We start from the raw sequence: 20963 nt of genomic DNA, 5'->3' as shown, positions 1-20963 counted from the left end.
GTGGGAACAATGCTCCTTACATTGGTGGGCTGAGGGAAGAATGCACCTTATACTGGTGCTCAGGGGGAACAGTGCCCCTTATGTTGGTGGTCAGTGGCAAGAATACTACTTACAATGGTGTTCAATGGGAAGAATGCACCTTATACTGGTGGTCAGTATAACAGTGCCCCTTATGTTGGTGGTCAGTGGCAAGAATACTACTTACAATGGTGGTCAATAGGAAGAATGCACTTTATACTGGTGGTCAGAGGGAAAAGAGCCCCTTACGTTGGTGGTCAGTGGCAAGAATACTACTTATAATGGTGGTCAGTGGAAATAATGCCTCATATTGATAGTCAGTTTGCAAAATGTCCCTTACATTGGTGGTTGGGGGAAGGATATTCCTTACAATGGTGGTCACTGGGAAGTATGCCCCTTACATTGATGGTCATTGGGAAGAATGTTCCTTACATTTGTGGTCAGAGAGAAGAATTCTCCCTCCATTGGTGCCCAGTGGGAAGAAAGTCACTTACGTTGGTGGTCTGTGGCTAGAATACTACTTACAGTGGTGGTCAGTGGGAAGAGTGCTCCTTATGTTGGTGGTCAGTGGGAAGAATGCTCCTTCTATTGGTGGCCAGTGGGAAAAAAAATCCTTTTTAATTGGTGGGCAGTGGGATGTGTTAAAGCTCCCCTTACAGAGAGCTGAAAAAATTATTGGTGTCAGAAGTAACTTATATGAGTGGTAGAAAGTGCTCATTGCTGAAGCATCCCTTAGCAACCTTTGAAGGAACCCAGGGGTTCAACAGAACCATGGTTGAGAAAGGCTGTTGTAATAAATGAATTTTTCCTGAATATTATTTAGCGCCCAATTTAAGTATATGGTTCCTGCTTCTTCATCCTGTCAAATAGACTTCTGATGGAGATTACAAGTGGCTGCTTTCAGCACACATTGCACAGTCATGGTCCACTGTTGTCACCTTCGGGAAACCTAACCTGAGAATTGTCATGTAGCCATTGCTGGAGTGCATATGCCTGTAGACAGAATAGGCTGCAAATGATTGGCAGCACTAAGATACTACAAAGAATGCAAAAGGTAAAACCCAGTATTAGAAAATAATAGCAATTTATGTTACACGGTACTTAAACACTACTATTGTCTTATCAATGGCTTCACCTAAGTTACACAACTTTCACCCAAACGTCACACTAAAAAAATGGGTGAAACTTGAGTGAACATCGTGCAAAACTTGACTGAAAACAATGATAAATAGACCTGTTATGGTTTACATCTACTTTAAAGGCTTGAAGGCATTGACCATTTAAGTAAAAAGATTTAAACCACTGGTGGCTTTGTACTCCTTCTGTGAAGGCCCAGATTTTACTTTTTTTAACTTCTAACGCTGTAGAAGGTTCTGCAGCTTGCTTCTGTAACAACCTTTTGCTAAATACTTATTTTGAGGGTCTTCAGAGATAAGGTAGAATTAGAACGAAGCCTCCCACTATTTTACATATATATAAAAAAAAAAATCAATAATTTGAAGGACTTGCTTATCGACAGACCTTCGACCAAGAAAAGCGGGTCGTAGGAGCTCTACCATTCTGCTCTGCACTGCTAAAACCCGGTGCTGTTTTCCTATCTTAGATGATGTTGAGTAGAGGTGCGAGTATAAGAAGCAAATGTTCCATTCTTTACGGAAAACAATGGAACCACTGATCAGTCTCAAAAATATTATTCGTTGGAAAACCTCCGCTCGTAAAAATTTGTTTTTCTAAAGCTTGCAAGAGTTCTTTATTGCTGAAGAGCTAAATTCTACATTATCCAGGCATCTCAAATGATGCTGAGATTGGTTCTGGTGTACACAGCTGGCCTTACTAGAGACACGCTTATCCTTTCTTGGTTCATTTTGTGACTTCCCCAATCCCAAATCATTGCAGAATATGTTGATGGAATGCATAAAGACTTATAATAATGACATTTGGGACATCGGAATTGCCTAGAAAGGGCAACTGATGCGATGATTAAGGCCACTGGTTATACCACATAAAATTTTCTATAGACAAAACTTTTTTGACGTTATCATATAACTAAATCACCAAGCTGCCGCAGTTTTGCAACCATATCGCAGTAGTATAATGAAAACTTGCAAACACCGCCACCTAAATTGAATATTTTAGGAAGGACTGGCAAATGTAAAATCTCGACAGGGTCAAACATTCTACTATAGTACAGTAAATTAACATTTACTTTCAAAATCTCTAGATACAATTTAACACATTGTGGACTCTGATTCGCCTACACTCAACTGCCAACTGCAGCTAAGTGATTCTGTCTGGTCAGTCCTATTAAGAGTTGCTGATTGCCACCTTAATAGCGTACCGTCTAATATATTAAATAACACCTAGCTTTACCATGCCCTCATTTTTTCCTGTAGCCAAAGCCCCAAGTGAGAAAACCCAATAGTTACAGACCCAATAGCTATGGCCTTTGTACATCTAATTAAAGAACATATATTCTAAAAGGACGGTCAAGCAAAAGTCAACTCCTTTCTTTTGAAGTAAAAATAAAACCAGTCCCAAATCCTAGAAAAAAATTGCTCACTCTCAAATAGAGACATATTACTATACTTTTAAGCATACATATAGTCTCTTACAAGGTTTCTAGAAACTGATACAGCTAAACAGGCAGCAGTAAATTACAATCTGTTCATTGGTCAGAATTAGTAATGCAAATGACGGAAGCCTGAGGGAGACCAACCATAGGTGGCTTTAGCCATTTGCTTATCAAATTCCTTTAATAGGTTCATAAAAGTAATCACACACAAGAGGGCTTATTTCCACCTCTGTGTGTACAAGGAAGACACAAGGGTAAATGTAGACATGAATTAAGCATTAAACACTTGACTTGCTTGAATTGTAATCTTCATAACCCTATACCCCGCTCCCTGTCATCCGCCTAATATTAATCTCTGGGCTGACATGAGCCAGCCAGACACATTCCTGCATAAAATAAATATTGATTTCATTTACACTACATATTAACAGGTTTATATTTGAAAACTACTTAAGTAGCAATGTCAATAGCAGCCTATACTAGCAAGTTTTTCACCTGTTTTATTTGCTATATTAATGTATTTAGCGACAACAAAATGTCACAATTCTTTACAGCAGATGATTCACATTTGTCCCTGCCTATGCCCTTTTCTGTTGTTTTTAATTTTGAACATCAAAAAATAATTACAGTCGCTTTCTCTTTTATGATTTTCATGGGAATTGTTAGGTTGCAGAGGAAGATATAAAAAAAAAAATTAATGACAATATGTAATAATTGGGAAAAAAAAAAGAAGGCAAAAGAAAGGGATAGCAAGGATGATATAGATGATTGTAGTTAGGATTCTTAATGCTTGTGAAATTGTAGTATTATTATTATTGCTATTTGTTGTTGTGGTTTTATGTCATGAAAAAATAAAATACCATCTTAGAGTGTGCAAACGCTAAATATTTTTCCCCTCCAAAATTACTAAAATCAGAAAAATATATTTGGTTAACTGAAAATTTGGGCTGGCATGCTAAGCTGTTAGATGTTAAAATGGAATTTTGTCTAAAGAAAATGAAAAAAAAAAAAAGTACATTTTTTTTTCCTAATCTGTTAAACTATTTTACAACAGCTGCACCGTCTTAAAATAGGTCTGTTTCAAATGATAAGTTATTTGCGGAAAATAAATACAAAAAGGTTATTTTGCTGCCATACGTTTGGCTGATCTCCAGGACTCCTAAGCAGGTGTTGCTTAACGGGACTTTAAATTAACCGTGTTACTTATTTTATTTAAAAAAATGGATTTTCTCTTTTAAATTACACTGTTATGCAGAAAGCAATCCATATATTTGAAAAAAGAGAATTTTTATGTACCCTATACATAATTTACAAACTCAGCACAGGAAATCAGGAATACTTGATACAGCATTTGCATTCAGGGATACGTTTCCCAAATATTATGAATGGTGCTATTGGAAATGTGGAGTTGCTAAAGACATTGTATCGTGGCGAGTAACAGATGTCTTGACGAAAGTTTCAAAAGGCGGGCTTGTGGATGAAATAAATTCTGCTAAACATACTAAGATTGGGATGCATCATTCATTTTACATAGATTATTATGCGCTTTTTTTTTTTTTTTACTTGAACCCCCATAACCAGCCCTTTCAGTGTCATCAGTGGCTCATATCACTGAAATTATTTTAGGATACATGAAATAGCGATCATATACTAAAAGAGCTGCAATCTTTGGTAATATTACAAATAAAAAGTTTTGCTTCGCAGAAGGGCAGAGCTTGAATTCAATAGCCTTCTCTTAAATCTGTCCATTTTTTACTTCGACTAAAGAAATATATACTGATGATATTTAAATATTTAATATATAAATCTAACCAACTACAAGATTAATCTCCTATCGCTTCCTATCAAAGCAGACAGCCATGTAAATCCTAATTTGATTGCTGAAAATCATAAATCCCCCAGTTGATCGGGTGGGCGTGCATGACACCAAACATATTTATTTTATTTGTCAGTGTCCTTCGTAAACAAGCTTCTGTCAACGTGTAGTGCCGTACAATTGGGATCTATGCTAAAAGCTATAAATAATTCATCACACATATGTGCATATATATATATAGGCTCACAGATCATGTATCACAGCAGGCACTGTATAGTCTAAGGGCAATTGTTATGGGATGATAGCAGGTTCATATTAGGTGAGCGAGGCAAGTGTGCAGCGTATGCCTTAGCCTCTTGCGTTAAAAACAAAGCATGCACGTTGCCAAATGCTGCATATAGATTCCCTATAGGGCTACGTAATATATTTTCAGAAGCTGGTTTCAGTTATTCAGCCTGCACTTCCTACAGTCCATAGATCATAGCCATCTCTGACCAAGGCTGTGACCATACAGCACTTGGTAGCCCTGTTCTACAAGATACATCATATGCATTACTCAACAAATATCCTACCTGACACCTAAAGCTCTGTGACTTGTATCTTTAGAGTATTTAAAGCCCCCCCCCAAAAAAAAGCAAAAAAAAAACCTTCAAGGGTCAAGCAAAAGAAACACAAAGCTTGTAGGAACATATTTTGCCCATACAGCACTTAGTAGCCCTCTTCTACTAAATGCATCACATGTACTGCCAAACAAATATCTTACCTAACTCCTAAAGCTCTGTGAATTGTATCTCTAGGAATATTTAAAGCCAAAAAAAAAAAAAGACCTTCAAGGGTCAAGCAAAAGAAACACGAAGCTTGTAGGAACATATTTTGCCCATACAGCACTTAGTAGCCCTCTTCTACTAAATGCATCACATGTACTGCCAAACAAATATCTTACCTAACTCCTAAAGCTCTGTGAATTGTATCTCTAGGAATATTTAAAGCAAAAAAAAAAAAAAGACCTTCAAGGGTCAAGCAAAAGAAACACGAAGCTTGTAGGAACATATTTTGCCCATACAGCACTTAGTAGCCCTCTTCTACTAAATACATCACATGTACTGCCAAACAAATATCTTACCTAACTCCTAAAGCTCTGTGACTTGTATCTCTAGGAATATTTAAAGACAAAAAAAAAAGAAGACCTTCAAAGGTCAAGCAAAAGAAACACGAAGCTTGTAGGAACATATTTTGTCCATACAACACTCAGTAGCCCTGTTCTGCAAGATGCATCACATGTCTTACCCAAAAAATATATCCTAACTCCTAAAGCTCTGTGACTTGTATCTTTAGAGTATTTAAGGATTTAAAGCGAGAGAAAAAAAAACAAAAAAACAAAACAAAAACAGCTTCAAGGGTCAAGCAAAAGAGAACACAAAGCTTGTAGAAACATATTTTGTCCATATAGCACTTAGAAGTACTCTTCTACAAAATACATCACATGCATTACCCAACAAATATTACACATAACACCGAAAGCTGTTGTATCTTTAGAGTACTTAGGGATTTAAAGCCAAAAAAAAAAAAAAAAACCCTTCAAGGGTCAAGCAAAAAGAAAAAAACCACAAAGCTTGTAGGAACATATTTTGCAACTTTTATATACTTAAGATAAGAACCAGCCAGCGGAGGAAAATAATCACAGTTTATGTCTGAGGGGACAGATGTTTGCTGAAATTATTACCCCACCCCCTCCCCATATCACAGTGTAGGTCGGATAAATTTGTATAAATTCTATGCAAAAGCGTAGGGTGTGATCTGTTGCGGCAAGCCAGGGTTAACATCCTCCCTGTTTAGTTTTCCCTGCTATGCTAGGTAAAAGTCCAGTCCAACCGACTTCACAGACTGTGCCCTCCAAACTTATCAGTGCACAGAAGCTTCAGCTGAACATTTAACGCTTCCACAGCCGGAGCAAAGCAGAGGCAGCAAATCCATGGGCTAAAGCATCAACGCACAGCCCATAGGCCAAACTATACGTAGGCAGGATGACACAGCAGACTAGGGTGTAGCGTTCGCTTACCGGCAAGCCAATACTTGATTAAACATAGGATTAGATATAGCAAAATGACCTTTTTTTTTTTTTACAGGGTATAACAGGATGGCACAACAACATCTTCCAAATCCATCTTTGCTCATCCTTTGACTACAGATTAACTAGAATATGAAGCTAAATAAACTGGAATTGGGGTCTGTAATCATTATCCAAACAGCAGTGTCACACAAAGGGTCAGATGTCAAAAGGGTGATAGTTCGGGGTTTAGAAAACCAATAACTATTTGAGTTTTCCGTATGGGTGTCGTAGGGGATATATGATCACAGATAGAAAAGGAAGCAAATACACACACACACTATTATATATATATATATATATATTATTTTTTTTATATAAAAAATGTAAGGTCATGCTACTTGGGAGAATAAATCAGACCTCTACAGTGCATGCATTTAAAACGATGTCCCAAGCAAGGTACCTTACGATTGATATGTGATCATGACACTAATTACTGCTGCAATTAGACTTCCTTTCAAAGTTTGTTGCTGCCTATTCAGTCCCTAACAACACGCTCTGCCTAGAGATATTGACACCATCCTCTGTAAGGCACATTGGCTTTCAGAAAAAAAAATAAAATAAATAATAAGCGCAAAAGGAATCTTTCTAACCAATAAAAGCTAACATTCAATGCATGTGTAGGCTGATTTAGGAAGAATTGTACTGAAGCAGTCAGGCAAGGCATAGAACTGAAAATGACATTGCAGAGAGGTGGAAAGAGTTATTATACATGATGAAGTCTGAGTGGGCAGATCATATTTAAAGGACAAAAGAGTAAAGCAAGTAGAACAGGTAACATCCATCAAATTAAGAAATTTATAAAAAGAGCCTATATCCTACAGTCAAAATGTATTGGTTGCCTACAGGGACTTGTATCTTTAGGAACACGACTATCTCAAAATTCTGCCTATATTGCCATCAATCTGCACATCTTGCAAATTTAATTAAAAATAAATAAATCAGAATTTTTTTTTTTTTTAGACCATACCCCGGTACAAACTCAGAATCAAAAACTGCAGTTTATTATTGTAGATTATTTTCTTTTGATATGACCATAGGACATGAAATGACAGAGCACAAAATACATCACATTTCGTTAGTAACTCAAAATATATAAAAAAAAAAAATTTTGCACAGCAAAATATGGATAGGAAAACAAACAAAAAAAAATAACATTATATAGCCGACATGGATTTCTATCTATTATGGATAAGTTTACGTTCATTTGTAAAAAGACATGTTATCAGTCCCTGATGATACATTTTTTTTCCTGGTTATTGCATTTAAGACTTGTGAAATTTGTGAAGCTACAGAAGATCCAGTTCTGCACCATAATATTAAACGGTAAATAATAAAAAAAGACAATCTGCATTGTTTTAAAAAGTGTGCAGTAATGCCATGATAACTGCATAATTTTTGTATTAGCGTTCTAAAACAAAATTTGCATTTTATTTTATGCTTGCAGGTTATATCTTAGTGCAATTCAGTCCCAAATACTTCAATTTTAGAAATAATAATAAAAAAAAATAAAATAAAAAAAACAGACACTTTTGAATGCATCTACCCCTTGAATATACATAAGGCTACCTACCCTTTTAATACTTTGGTTTTAAAATACAGTCAGTGGTAAAGCTTGGGTTTTATTTTTTAAACACATACTCAACTTATATTTAAGTTGCAAGCACATGCATTGGAAACTACCTTTAAAAAATAGTCCCATTCCTAAACCCCTTTCAACGTCACGACAGTGAACAACTTAGTGCATCATCGGTAAAATATACTACATCTAAAATGGGTCTAACTTGTTCCATTAAAACTAAGACATTCCTTTATCTGTTACAAACATTTAAAAAGCGCTCACAAATTCTATGGAAAATTTAAACATAAAAATAGGTACTATAAACCCATAGCATTCCACATTTGACAGCAACCAAATGCAAAAAAAGGGTATTTTTTTTTCTTTTTAAATAAATTTTAAGACCGTCATTAGCTCACAGCATTTAGTCCCAACACAAGTTACTCAAAGTTGCTTCTATTTTTCAAATGTTGCCACATTTAAATATGAAAAATCCATTCTGCCATCTTTTTTGGAGGAAAAGCAATCAGTGCATTTTAAAATAATAACAGACGTTTTGCAAATACGGAAAATTAAAACAAAAACAGAAAAAAAAAAACAAAACCAAAAAGCATTGTTTATTTCTCTAGTGGATGCAAACGTTAGGGGAAGATCTAGATTGCACTTTTTTGTCTTTAAGTGATGAGTAACAAAAAAAATAATAATGTCATGCCATATTTTGTCCAGAAGTCCATTTTCCAAGCAAAAGAAAAAAAAAACAAAAAACAAAACAAAAAAAAATAATTATACCATACATGTCCAGCATGCAGGGCCTTCTTAATAATATATTGTCTATTTTTTTTCCATAAAGTCTTATGACATTTACAGTTCTTTGTTGCCAAGACATAACAGCAAGCACAATGCATGAGATGAGCATGGATTTTAATGGCAGGCCAGTTTCAGTCATTCTGGGCCATAAAGTCACATGAAAAAAACTGAAGTTTTGATGAAGAGGCTTCATTTTGGCAGGTTGCTTTACACGTCATCTCCTCATTTTTTTTTTTGTTTGTTTTAGGTCAGCAACTCTCAAAATGATGAATTCAGCGAGACAGTCTAAAAATTCACATTTTTTTTTTTTTTTTTTATTTATTGCAAGCTCATATGAAGGACTCGGGATGGCAACAATTCTGCTTTTTTTCTCTTTCTTTCTGTCTTTGACACAGCAAGCTCATAAACTCATGACCTTAAAAACAAAACAAAATAGGAAAAAATGTAAAGCGGATGGTATTAAAGAGTAATCTTCATATGAGTGCAAAAGGGGAGTTAGATAGGTGTAAGGCAAGCCCAGAAAAGCATGGAAAGAAAGCAGTAAAATAAAATACCTAAAAGAACCCACCCAATGTAATAAAAGTATAGGAAATAAAACAACTGAAGACAGCTAACTGTAAAAACTTCAAAGTTTCGAATGCAGTGTGTACATTGTTGCTTCTATATTTCTACAGCAGAAAAAGTTAAAAAAAAAAAAAGTGAACAGGACCTCAATACATTTTTTTTTAGCACACCCCTACAATATATCTCCATGATATATGAGATATAAAGCATGCCAAGGTAATACTATTGCCTAAATTAGTACACTGCCAAGTGTCTAGCCGGTGATGCAGCTTTAATATGAGCAATTAAAGATTTCATTACAGCTCACCGAAGCAGTTAAGATTGATATCTATCTTATATGGGCTGCTTGTTTGGGTAAAAGTCCTCAAGACTAAGGCTACTCATTGACACAAGACAGCAAGACTTGAGGCTGTTTCCTCCCTGATAGAGTTTCATGCAAACTATTTTTTCTACGAACGCTAATGACTTCCTCAGGCAGACAGAATGCACACATGACAGTAAAAGGCAATACCGAGAAAGTGCTTCTAGATACAGCAAAAGCATGTGTATTGCATGAGATCGTTCGATTGAAAAAAAAAGTTTTCCGCTTGGCGGAAAATGGTTAAAAAAATTAATCTTTGATTTTTTTTAGCAATAATGATCTTTTGAATGGACGGCTTTTTCGAAAGAAAAAAAAACGCTTTTTTTTCATAGAAAAAAAAAAGCGTGACTCAAAATCACAAGTTGCTATCTTAGGTTTGTGAGTAGCCAACTAAGACAAAGTTCTAATGTGTGAAGGTGTAGAACTGGCTAGTGTAGGATGGGTATGATGGAAGAGATTAATTGACTGCTCCCTTATATTAGGAAATGTTCAGTTTACTAAGCATCCCTGCCACCTTCCCGAAAAATAAAGCATCGCTGCAAACACTTTAAAATAAATTCTAGGGACACTCTGGCATTAGGCTAGTCATGGTCCAGCTTGCAAAATAGTGTCTCAAAGAGAAAAGCTAGATCCCCATCTATTAACTATTTATTATTCTAAATGATTGCATCCTAAACACTGACCCACAATTCAAAATAACTTGAACATCTCAATGCTAAATACTAATTTTATTTAGATGTTCGAGTAATTATTTATAGTCAGTGTTTAGAATTTTTTTTGTGCAGCTGCCCAGTCATGAAAACATGGGACAGCAGTCTGCAAGGACCAATCATTACTAGGAACTGTCCCTGGAAATACAACTGCCTAGAACTGCTGGCTGCTCTGCTAAAAGTCCTTCCAACTTTTCAAAGTGCACCAGAATTGAGCTGTGATTATAACAGATGGGCATGCAAGACTATGATATACAGAAGGGACAAGGTAAATTAATGCAGAACAGAAAAGAAAAATGTTAGAAAATGGACTGTCGTTTTAAGGGGTGGGGGGGGGGGTGTAGGAACTTTTAGGGAATTAAAGGGGACACGAGTTCAGGCTAAGGCCAGCTCCTGAGGACAGAAGAAAAGGGCAGGATGAGTTTATGGCCAGGGAGAAGGGGAAATACGATGTGGTCACCACCAGAGACTTTGAGCATGCAAAGTTAATACAGCATGTGGACAAGAAAAGGGTTAATAAAATCTCATATCCCACTGGATATAGTAGAAGATGGTGGGATACGTTTCTAGGGTGAGGAGGAAATAAGATGTGAGATAGCTAAAAAGGATGTGAAATATCTGTCCGAACAGTCTGTGGACGTGAACAGTTAATACGACACGGGAACTATGTAGACAACAAAGTGTTTAGTACAGGTCCCCTACCCCAATAGGTATAATAAACAAGAGCAGGATGAGTTTCTAGCCAGGATAACGGAGAAATAAGAGGAAGAGTCTATGGACATGCAGAGTTAATACAACAGGGGCACCATGTGGACAAGGAAGAGTTTAGTAAGGATCCCACACCCAACTATGTATAATAGACGAGAGCGGGACAAGTTTCTAGACAGGGTGAAGAGGAAAGGATGTGAAATAAGAAGAGTCTCTGCACATACAGAGTTAATACAAACAGGGGCACCGTGTGGACAAGGAATAGTTTAGTAAGATTTCCTTTCCCCACTGGGTAGAGTAGAAGAGAGTTTGAAGCCAGAAGGAGAAACAAGATGTGGTCACCATGAGGCTAAGATTTATTACAGCCTGGGCACCATGTGGGCAAGGAAGAGGTTAGTAAGGTCCCACATCCCAGTAGGTATAGTGGAACAGAGCAGGATAAATGTCTAGACAGAGCCAGGGAAAAATGACATTTGGTCACCCCAAGAGGCTAAGAGTTATTACAGCATGGCACCATATAAGCAATGACAAGTTTAGTAAGGTCCTACACCCCAGTGAGTATAGAAGACACAGGACAGGTTTCTAACCAAAATGAATATTAAACAACGTGTGGTCACTCCAAAGGGCTGAGAGTTCATACAGCGTGAGCACCATGTGGGCAACAAAGGGTTTAGTAAGGTGCCACATCTCAATAGCTTTAGGAGAAGAGGGCAGGATGAGTTTCTAGACAAAGTATATAAACTTGCATGGAGGCGCTAAGAGTTAATACAGCATGGGTACCATGTAGGCATGGAATGGTTTACTAAGGGTCCCTCACCCCACTGGGTTTAGTTGAATAGGCCAGGTAGAGCTTCTGAACAAAGTAAAGGAAAAATGACATGTGGTCAACCCAACAGGCTAAGAGTCAGTATAGCATGGGCAACATAAGGGCAAAACAGTGTTTAGTAAGGTCCTACATACTAGAAAAAGGGCACAAATACTTTCTAGCCAGAGTGAAGGAGAAAAAAGGTGATCAGCCCCAGAGACTAAGAGTTAATACAGCTAGGGCACCATGTGTGCAAGGACATATTTAGTAAGGTCCCACACATTAGAAGAGAGCACCATAAGTTTCCAGCAAAAGTGACAAAGAAATAACAAGTTTATCCCAAGAAGCTAAGAGTTAACACAGCAGTGGCACTATATGGGCATGGAAGGGTTTAGTAAAGTTCCACACCCCAATATGTGTAGCAAAAGAGAGCAGAAGTGCAAAGTAAAAATAACATGTGGACAACCCAATAGTTAATGGGTACCATGCAGGCAGGGAAGAGTTGACAGATTGAGTTTCTACACAAAATAATGGAGAAATGACATAAAGGCTAAGAGTTAGTACATCATGGGCTTCATATGGGCAAGGAAGGGTATAGTAAGCTCTCACATAGTACAAGAGGTCAAGATTGGTTTCTGGACAAAATCATGGAGAAATGACACAGGGGAAACTCAAAATTTAATGTGGTATAGGTACCATTTGGGGAAGCAAGGGTAAAATAAACTCCCACATCAAACTAGGTATAGTAGAAGAGGTCAAAATGGGGATCCAGACAAGGTCAAGGAGAAATTACACAGGTGCAACTCAAAAGTTAACACAGTATGGGAACCATATGGACAAGAAAGGTTATAGTAAACTCCTACATCGGAATAGGTATAGTAGAAGTAGAAGACGGATTTCTAGACAAAGTCAAGGAGAAAAATATACATGGGAACGAAAAAGTTAATGCAGCATGGGTACCATATGGGTAAGGAAGGGTATAATAAACTCCCACATAGAAATAGGTATAGTAGAAGAGGTCAAGATAGGTTTCTAGAAAACGTCAAGAAGGAATTACATGGGGCAACTCAAATGTTGGGCAAGGAAGGGTATAAAACTCCCGCGTGGAGAAAGTATAGGAGGAGAGGTCAAAATAGGTTTCTAGACAAAGTCAAGGAGAAATTACATGGGGCAGCTCAAAAGTTAATGCAATATGGGTACCATATGAGCAAGGAAGGGTATAGTAAACTCCCACATCAGAGTAGGCATAGTAGAAGAGGTCAAGAATGGTTTCTAGACAAAGTCAAGGAGAAATTATATGGGGGAAGCTCAAAAGTTAATGTAGCCTGGGCAGCATATAGACAATGAAGGATTTAGGAAGGTCCTACACCCCAATGGGTAAGGAGGAGTTTCAGGAAGAGTGAAGGAGAAACAGAATAGAGTTCATGGCGCATGGGCTTCATGGAAGGGTTCAGTAAAGGTCCCTCACCGCCCAGACAGGTGTCAGCATGGTATTGGGAGGGAAAGGTTCAGTAAAGGTCCCTCACCCCCAGACAGGTGTCAGCATGGAACAGGGAGGAAGGGAAAGGTTCAGTAAAGGTCCCTCACCCCCAGACAGGTGTCAGCATGGAACAGGGAAGAAGGGAAAAGTTCAGTAAAGGTTCCTCACCCCCAGACAGGTGTCAGCATGGTACAGGGAGGAAGGGAAAGGTTCAGTAAAGATCCCTCACCCCCAGACAGGTGTCAGCATGGTACAGGGAGGAAGGGAAATGTTCAGTAAAGGTTCCTCACCCCCAGACAGGTGTCAGCATGGTATTGGGAAGGAAGGGAAGGGCTCAAGGGTGACACTCACATGAAATACTCCGGAGAGGAAGGGTTGTCACTGTTGCTGGAGCCGTTTTCTCGGAAGCCGCTTCCCAGGAGCTTCTCATACTTTTCCTTGTAGGCGTCCCTCTCCCGGAGCAGCCTGGAGATCTCCTGCTTGAGGTGCTCCACTTGCTGCAGCAGTTGGTTCTTCTCGGACTCCAGGACGTGCCTCTGCTGCACCCTCTTGAAGCGGCAGGACTGAGCGTAGCCCCGGTTCTTCAGGGTCCTCCTCTTCTGCTTCAGCCGGATCACCTCCTCCTTGCTGACCCCCCGCAGCTGCCGGTTGAGCTCCCGCACGGACATGGTGACCAGCTGCTCGTCGGAGAAGCGATCGTCGAAGTGCAGGTGGTGGTGGTGGTGATGATGGTGGTGGGGCGCCGGGTGCATCCCGGAGGAAGCCGGGGAGACTACGCCGCTGCCCGCCCCGGCGGATCCCGGCAGCCCTCCTCCTCCTCCCCCGGGCCCCGGGTGGTGGTGGTGATGGTGGTGGTGATGGGGCGCTCCGTTCTGCGCGGCGGCTGCGATCACTGCGGAGACCACCGCGGCGGCGGAGCCCAGCTCTTCCCCAGGCATGGCCCCCGAGGAGCCGCCGTACTGCTGCGCCGCCCGGGCGAAGCCATCGTAGCCGCCCTGCTGGAGCTGCTGCTGCTGCTGTTGTTGCTGCTGCTGGGGGTTGCCGTTGCTGATGAGAGCTTCCACCGCGTCCTCCGGGCTGAAGCCCAGCGCCTCCGGGTTGATCTGCTGGGGGTAGCCGGTCATCCAGTAGTAGTCTTCCAGGTGGCTCTTCTGGTCGCTGCCGGAGCTGGGGCTGGGCGCCGAGAAGCTCGGGGAAGGGGGCACCGAGCTGCAGGGCGTGCTCATCGGGGTGGAAGACAGCGATCCCCCGGCGATCAGGCGGCCGCACTGGCTGATGATGCGGTCGGTCTCCACCGGCTCCTTCTTCACTTCGAACTTCATCAGATCGAAGTCATTAACATATTCCATGGCCAGGGGACTGGTGGGCAGGTCGGAGCTGCTCATTGCCAGTTCTGATGCCATCCTTCTGCTGCCGCTCGCAGCCCTCCACACCGGTGATACCAGGCTGCTGGGGCCGGGCACCGGGAGAGCCAGCGTGGGCGCTGATCGGTGCTCCCCCCCAAAACTCCAAATACAACGACTACAAGGAGAAGAAGATCGGGAGATCACAGGAGCCCGGCGGAGGGGCGGCCGCTGCTGCTGGACATGCCGGGGGGCTGCGCTGCCTCTCCCGGGCTGGACGACAACTACAGCGAGCGGCCACGACTAGTCACACTTCATAGTCAGTCCCGGGACCGGGAGGGGGGGACGGGGGGAGGGGGCGCCGCCGCTCCGGATTTTCTCACCGATCCGTCCTCGGAGCACTTTAAAAGCATTGCTGAGTTTTATAGGCGGCCTGACGTCACGCCCCGGACTGGGGACGGCGGGCCAATGGGAGCACGGAACCCCGCGCCTCATTAGCATAATAGTAGAGATAAACTTCGAGGAGGGGAGCCGTCCGTCACCCGGCGATCAGCTGACTGTCAGCTGGGACGGGACCGGCATTAACCCTTCCCGAGCCGGACCACCGGGACTCGGGGAGGGGGGGGGGGGTTAACTCTTCCTGAGCGGAGCTCCCATAGATGGGACTTTACATACTTCTCGGAGTGTGAGGACCGGAGAGGAGAGGATCCCCACTAATGGGAGGGGGGGGGGGGGGCGACTGATAGTAGGGATCAGGAGGTGCGTGTGCACAGTATAATACTGCCACTATATTAGACTGGGGGGGAGGTTGCACAGTATTATACTGCCATTATATTAGACTGGGGGGGGGGGGGGGGGTTGTGCACAGTATTATACTGCCACTATATTAGACTGGGGGGGGGGGGGGGGGTTGCACAGTGTAATACTGCCACTATATTAGACTTGGAGGGGATGCACAGTATTATACTGCCACTATATTAGACTGGGGGGGGGGGGAGTTGTGCACAGTACTATACTGCCATTATATTAGACTGGGGGGGGGCGTGCGTGAATGATAGCAGAGATCAGGAGGTGTGTGTGCACAGTGTTGTACTGCCATTATATAAGACTGGGGGGGAGTAGGGATCAGTGGATCAGGATGTGTGCAGTGTTATACTACCATCATATAAGATGGGGGGGGGGGGGGATCAGGAGGTGTCCACAGTGTTGTTCTGCCATCATACCATCTCTATGTATATAAGATGGGGGGGGGGGTGAGTAGGGATCAGGAGGTGTGCACAGTGTTCTACTGCCATTATATAAGACTGGGGGGGGGGAGTAGGGATCAGGAGGTGTGCACAGTGTTCTACTGCCATTATATAAGACTGGGGGGGAGTAGGGATCAGGAGGTGTGCACAGTGTCATACCGCCATCTCTGATATGTATATACTGTATACAAGACTGGGGGGGAGGTGGACAGCAAAAGGAGAAAGAAATGGGGGAGATAGAGAGAGAAGGGAGGAGGAGTAATTAGAAGGAGTGGGGGGACAGGGAGGGAAGAGTGTAAATGAGGAGGGGGGGAGGAAAGAAGAGAAGAGTGGGAGCAGAAATTGAGGGGGCAATGGGGGTTTGGGGAGGGTAAGGAAGCAGGGGAGAGAGGGGAGGAAGAGAGCAATGTGAGGGGGTAGAGAGGGGATAGAAGAAATGGGAGAATGAGAGAGGATAAAAGAGCTACAGGGGGAGAGTTGGGGGGGTGGGGGCACAATGGAGCGGGGCAGAGAAAGGAGAGGGAAAGGGACGGGGGGAGAGGAGATGGGGAAATAGGGGGGGGGGGGAGAGGAGAGCAATAGAGTGAGGGGGATGGGGAGGAGAGAGAGGAGGGCAATGGAGGGTAGAGGATGGAGAAAAAGAAGGGAGGGGGAGAGAGAGAAGAGAGGGAAGAGGAGCTCAATGGGGGGGGGGGGGGGGGGAGATGGGGAAATAGATGGAGAGGGAAAAGAGGGAGAGGAGAGCAATGGGAGGGGGGGCCTAGAGAGGGGAGAGGAGGAATAGAGGGGGGGGTGAGTGCAATGTGGGGGGGGGAAGAGAAAGGAGAGAGAGGTAGTGGAGCACAATTAAGGAGGTAGGGAAGGGAGAGAGGGGCAGGGAGTTAGGAGATGAGGAAGTAGAGTGTGGAGGGGGGGGGGAGGGGGAGAGGGGAGAGGAGAGCAAAGGGGTGGGGAAGGGTTACTAAGGGAAGAGAAGAGTTGGTGGGGAGGAGAAAAGGGGAGAGTAAGAGGGGAGAGAAAGCGGGATGGAGAAGACAGCAATGGGGGGTGGGGGGGGGGGGAGTGCAATGGGAGGTAGAGAATGAGGGGGGGGGGAGACAAATTTAGTAAAGGAACTGAAAGTCTGACATATTTGTGATATAAAATCTACAGGGAGAGAGGGGGAGACATTGTCCTTCTATACACAACACTTGCACACAATGTGAGTTGGGAACGCAGACTAGAGGAAGAGCGAAGAGTCCCTTCAATCATCCAATCATGTACACAGCAATCCCTGGTGAATAATGGTGATTGGATCATTCAAGTGATCCTTCTCTTTTTCAGTGCACCTCCTGGACTCCTTTAGTAAATGGTCCTCATCACATGGGGCCATGCTGTGTCCATCCCCTTCACAGAACTCCCCTGCACCGTGATCTGCCTGCTCTATATACAATGTGACAGCTAGGTGTCTGTACTGTATAGCTCTTTGTGGACGAGGAGTGAGGAGGGGATCTGTACTGCATGTCACACTCAGCCAGGCTGATCTAGTATTGGGGTTGGAGAGTCTATCCCCCCCTCCTCCACCCAGGCTGCCCCCTCTCTGTAATCTGAGCATGCTTCCCTCTGCCCTTTGCACTTTCACATTTAACTCTTTCATATTATGTGGAGAGGAGGAAAAAAATCCATCTTCCATGACACCGTGACAGGAGGAGGCCTCAGTGTGTGCAGAAGTGAAAACATTGTATGACACGTATGAGCGCAGAATAAAACACGTTTATCATGGACAGGATGTGCTCTATGGAAGGTGCTGAATAAATGAATATTGAGCCCGGTGCATAATTTGCAGCGTTTTCTGTGCAAATTCCGCACCGCATCAGAATCGCACCCCGTTCATGTGAACCGCTGCAAGTGTGCATGTTACGTTAACAACACCCCGAAAGCGGTCCGCAAAACGCAGTGCGATGTGCAGAATCAGCATAGGTGTGAATACCCATGCGATCCGATTCTAGTGCGGACCCAAGAAAGGGTCCCGCACGTTTTTGGTGCGGTGCGATTAGAGCCATACATAATGTATGGCTCCAATCGCACCACACACAAATCACGTGATTGGCACAGGAATGCGGTCCATTCCTTTGCGAATCACATACGATATAATGCACCGCATATATGTGAACCCAGGCTGAAGGCGATTGGCTGCAAGGTTTAATAAGTAGCCACACCAGTCATCCCATCATTTCACAAATCGGAATATATTTCTATCTCAGATCATATTATAGGGCAGTGGTCTCCAAGCTGCGGCCCGGTGGCCCTTTGCTTGCCTTTATCCGGCCCTTGGGACACTTTAATCCACTGATACCAGCAATTGGGCATAATTCCCCCCATTTACACCAATGAAGAGGGCACAATGCCTTCCAATGACACCAGCAATGGGGCACAATTCCTCCCAATGACACCAGCAATGGGGCACAATTCCTCCCAATGACACCAGCAATGGGGCACAATTCCTCCCAATGACACCAACGATGGGGCATAATTCCCCCCATTTACACCAATGAAGGGGGCACAACGCCTTCCAATGACACCAGCAATGGGGCACAATTCCTCCCAATGACATCAACGATGGGGCACAATTCCTCCCAATGACACCAGCGATGGGGCACAATTCCTCCCAATGACACCAGCGATGGGGCACAATTCCTCCCAATGACACCAACAATGGGGTCCAATGTGGGGCACAATTCCTCCCAATGACACCAAACAATAGGGCACTAGTTTTTCCCACTGACATGGGGGCCTTTTTTACACCAAAGGGCCAAAGTCTGGCCCTCCTAGTTTGGAGACCCCTGCTGTAGAGGAAACCCATACCAGCCCTCCTCCCTCTACACACACAAGTTTGAGAATATACTATAACCCATAGGGGGTTATTTACTAAAACTAGAAAGTACAAATTCTGGTGCAGCTCTGCAGACAAACCGATCAGCTTCCAGGTTTTTTTGTCAAAGCTTAACAGCTTTCCTGCCGCCCTATAGAAGATATACTGCTACAGAGTGCCAGGGGTGCGCAAAATCACGTATATATATACAAATAATCGGGCGGACTGACAACTCATGGGGCCCCCGGTCAATAGGGGATCATGGGGCCCCTGTGTCCTTGCCAAAACTCAAAAAAGCCTTTGAAAAAGGTACCAGGGGCATCTCATGGGGCCCCCTACTGACCCCGGGCCCTCGGGCAGTGCCCGAGTTTCCAAATGGTCAGTTCGCCTCTGCACATGATTTTGCATTTCCGGGTAATTAACCACTTGCCCTCCAGAGGATTTCTCCCCCTTCCTGACCAGGCCATTTTTTCCATTATTTTAACTGACAATTGCGCGGTCATGCAACGCTGCACCCAAATGAAATTTGCATCCTTTTTTACCCACAAATAGAGCTTTCTTTCAGTGGTAATTGATTGTCTCTGAGTTTTTTATTGTTTACGCTATAAACAAAAAATACCCAACAATTTTGAAAAAAAAAAAATATAGTTTTGACTTTTTGCTATAAAACATGTCCAGCAAAACAATTTAAAAAATCAAATTTCGTCATAAATTTAGACCCAAATGTATTCTGCTCCATGTCTTTGCTAAAAAAAAAATCCCAATACGGGATTGCAGTGGGCATTCTAACACTGGGGGGAACTGAGTTGGTGTCACTGACATACCCAGTGATACCAATAAAATGATCAGTGCTAACTAAAAGCACTGACACTGTACTACTGGCACTGGGCATGAAGGGGTTAACATGTGGGTGATCAAAGGGTTAACTGTGTGCTGTTTCACTACTTGAGCTGTGTGTGTGCTTCACTGTAAGCACACTGCTTTGTATGGCTCTATGTACAAAGCAGTGTGCAGGAGCTGACAGGGGAGAGATCTGTGTTGTTTATACACAAGTCTCTCCCCGTCAGAGATATTCGGCGATCACCGGGTGCCGGCGCATAATCACCGGGCAGGAGCCGGTGATTTTCAGCCGAGGCCACTATGATTTTACGTGAAATAAGTGATCTTGCACACCCATACCGCACTGTAGCTGTATTCCTGCTATAGGGCGGAGCAGAAACGGTTAAACAAGCTGAAGTTAGAATCTGATTGGCTACCATGCAGCTGCACCAGATTGTGAGTTCTCCAGTTTTAGTAAATCTCCTTCATAGGGAGAACACATCCAAACACAAACTCCACACTGATAGTATGCTTTGGGAATTGTATCCAGTATCTAAGCGCTGCAAGGCAAGAGTGTCGATCAGACAAATACAAAGAGAGGGATCACGCTGCAATTTTACTGGATTTTTAGACTTCTACTTGCCTAACTATGGTGCAGCTATCATTTAATGCAGGACTCCAGATAAAAATGAATAGCCTGTGTACGGATAAAAAAGCAAAACCAGCCTTTTCTGCAATATTCATTAATCCAGAGATTTCCCCCGCAATACTTTTCTTCTGCCACTAGATGTCCTCAGTCTGATGGCCAGCATTATTCAACCACTTTGTTCTGAGACCAGGTTGTCCTGTATCTACTCTCAGCCTGTGGCTGAACAGTAAAAGAAGGGGCACGGTAAGGAACTCATCTCACTCCGCTTTATCCTTCTATCAGCATGCTTGTCAATACATGAACTGATTGGCTCCTTGGCTGCTTAATACCCTCATACTCCAGCCCTGCTGTAAAGGACCTGTAAGATGCTGATACCAGGTCAGATTTAGGTGCTTATATTGCTGGCATTTTTTAAATACATTACATTAAGCATAGGTTCACACCTGTGTGGGTGATTGCCACTGCGGGACCACCCCCGTTCCTGCAGCCGCAACCACCCGCACAGTAAAATGCAGGAGATGCATGCGGGTGCAATTAATGCAAATGGC

The 20963-nt window shown here is 42.8% G+C and overlaps 1 protein-coding gene across 3 annotated transcripts in view; it reads right to left on the bottom strand.

Moving 5' to 3' along the window:
• Positions 1-15243, bottom strand: part of MAF (MAF bZIP transcription factor) — a 140582-nt gene extending 125339 nt beyond the window's left edge. Inside the window, exons 1-2 of one of the 3 annotated variants that reach the window (XM_089689813.1) lie at positions 13858-15240; positions 7496-9293 (exon numbers count right to left, since the gene is read on the bottom strand). In XM_089689813.1, the coding sequence (XP_089545939.1) occupies positions 9287-9293; positions 13858-14909 (1059 nt within the window). In that variant the 5' untranslated portion in view covers positions 14910-15240 and the 3' untranslated portion in view covers positions 7496-9286. Of the gene's footprint in view, positions 1-7495; positions 9294-13853 lie in introns of those variants that run through there. The other 2 variants (XM_089689812.1, XM_089689814.1) reach the window with 2 other exon arrangements.
• Between the last annotated feature and the right edge of the window lie 5720 nt (positions 15244-20963).

This window comes from Staurois parvus, unplaced genomic scaffold (genome assembly GCF_062004578.1).
Source record: "Staurois parvus isolate SC_StPar_1 unplaced genomic scaffold, SC_StPar_1.0 ptg000498l, whole genome shotgun sequence".
Lineage (NCBI taxonomy): Eukaryota > Metazoa > Chordata > Amphibia > Anura > Ranidae > Staurois > Staurois parvus.
The sequence above is the reverse complement of the archived record's forward strand: the minus strand, read 5'-3'. Positions and strand labels throughout refer to the sequence as shown.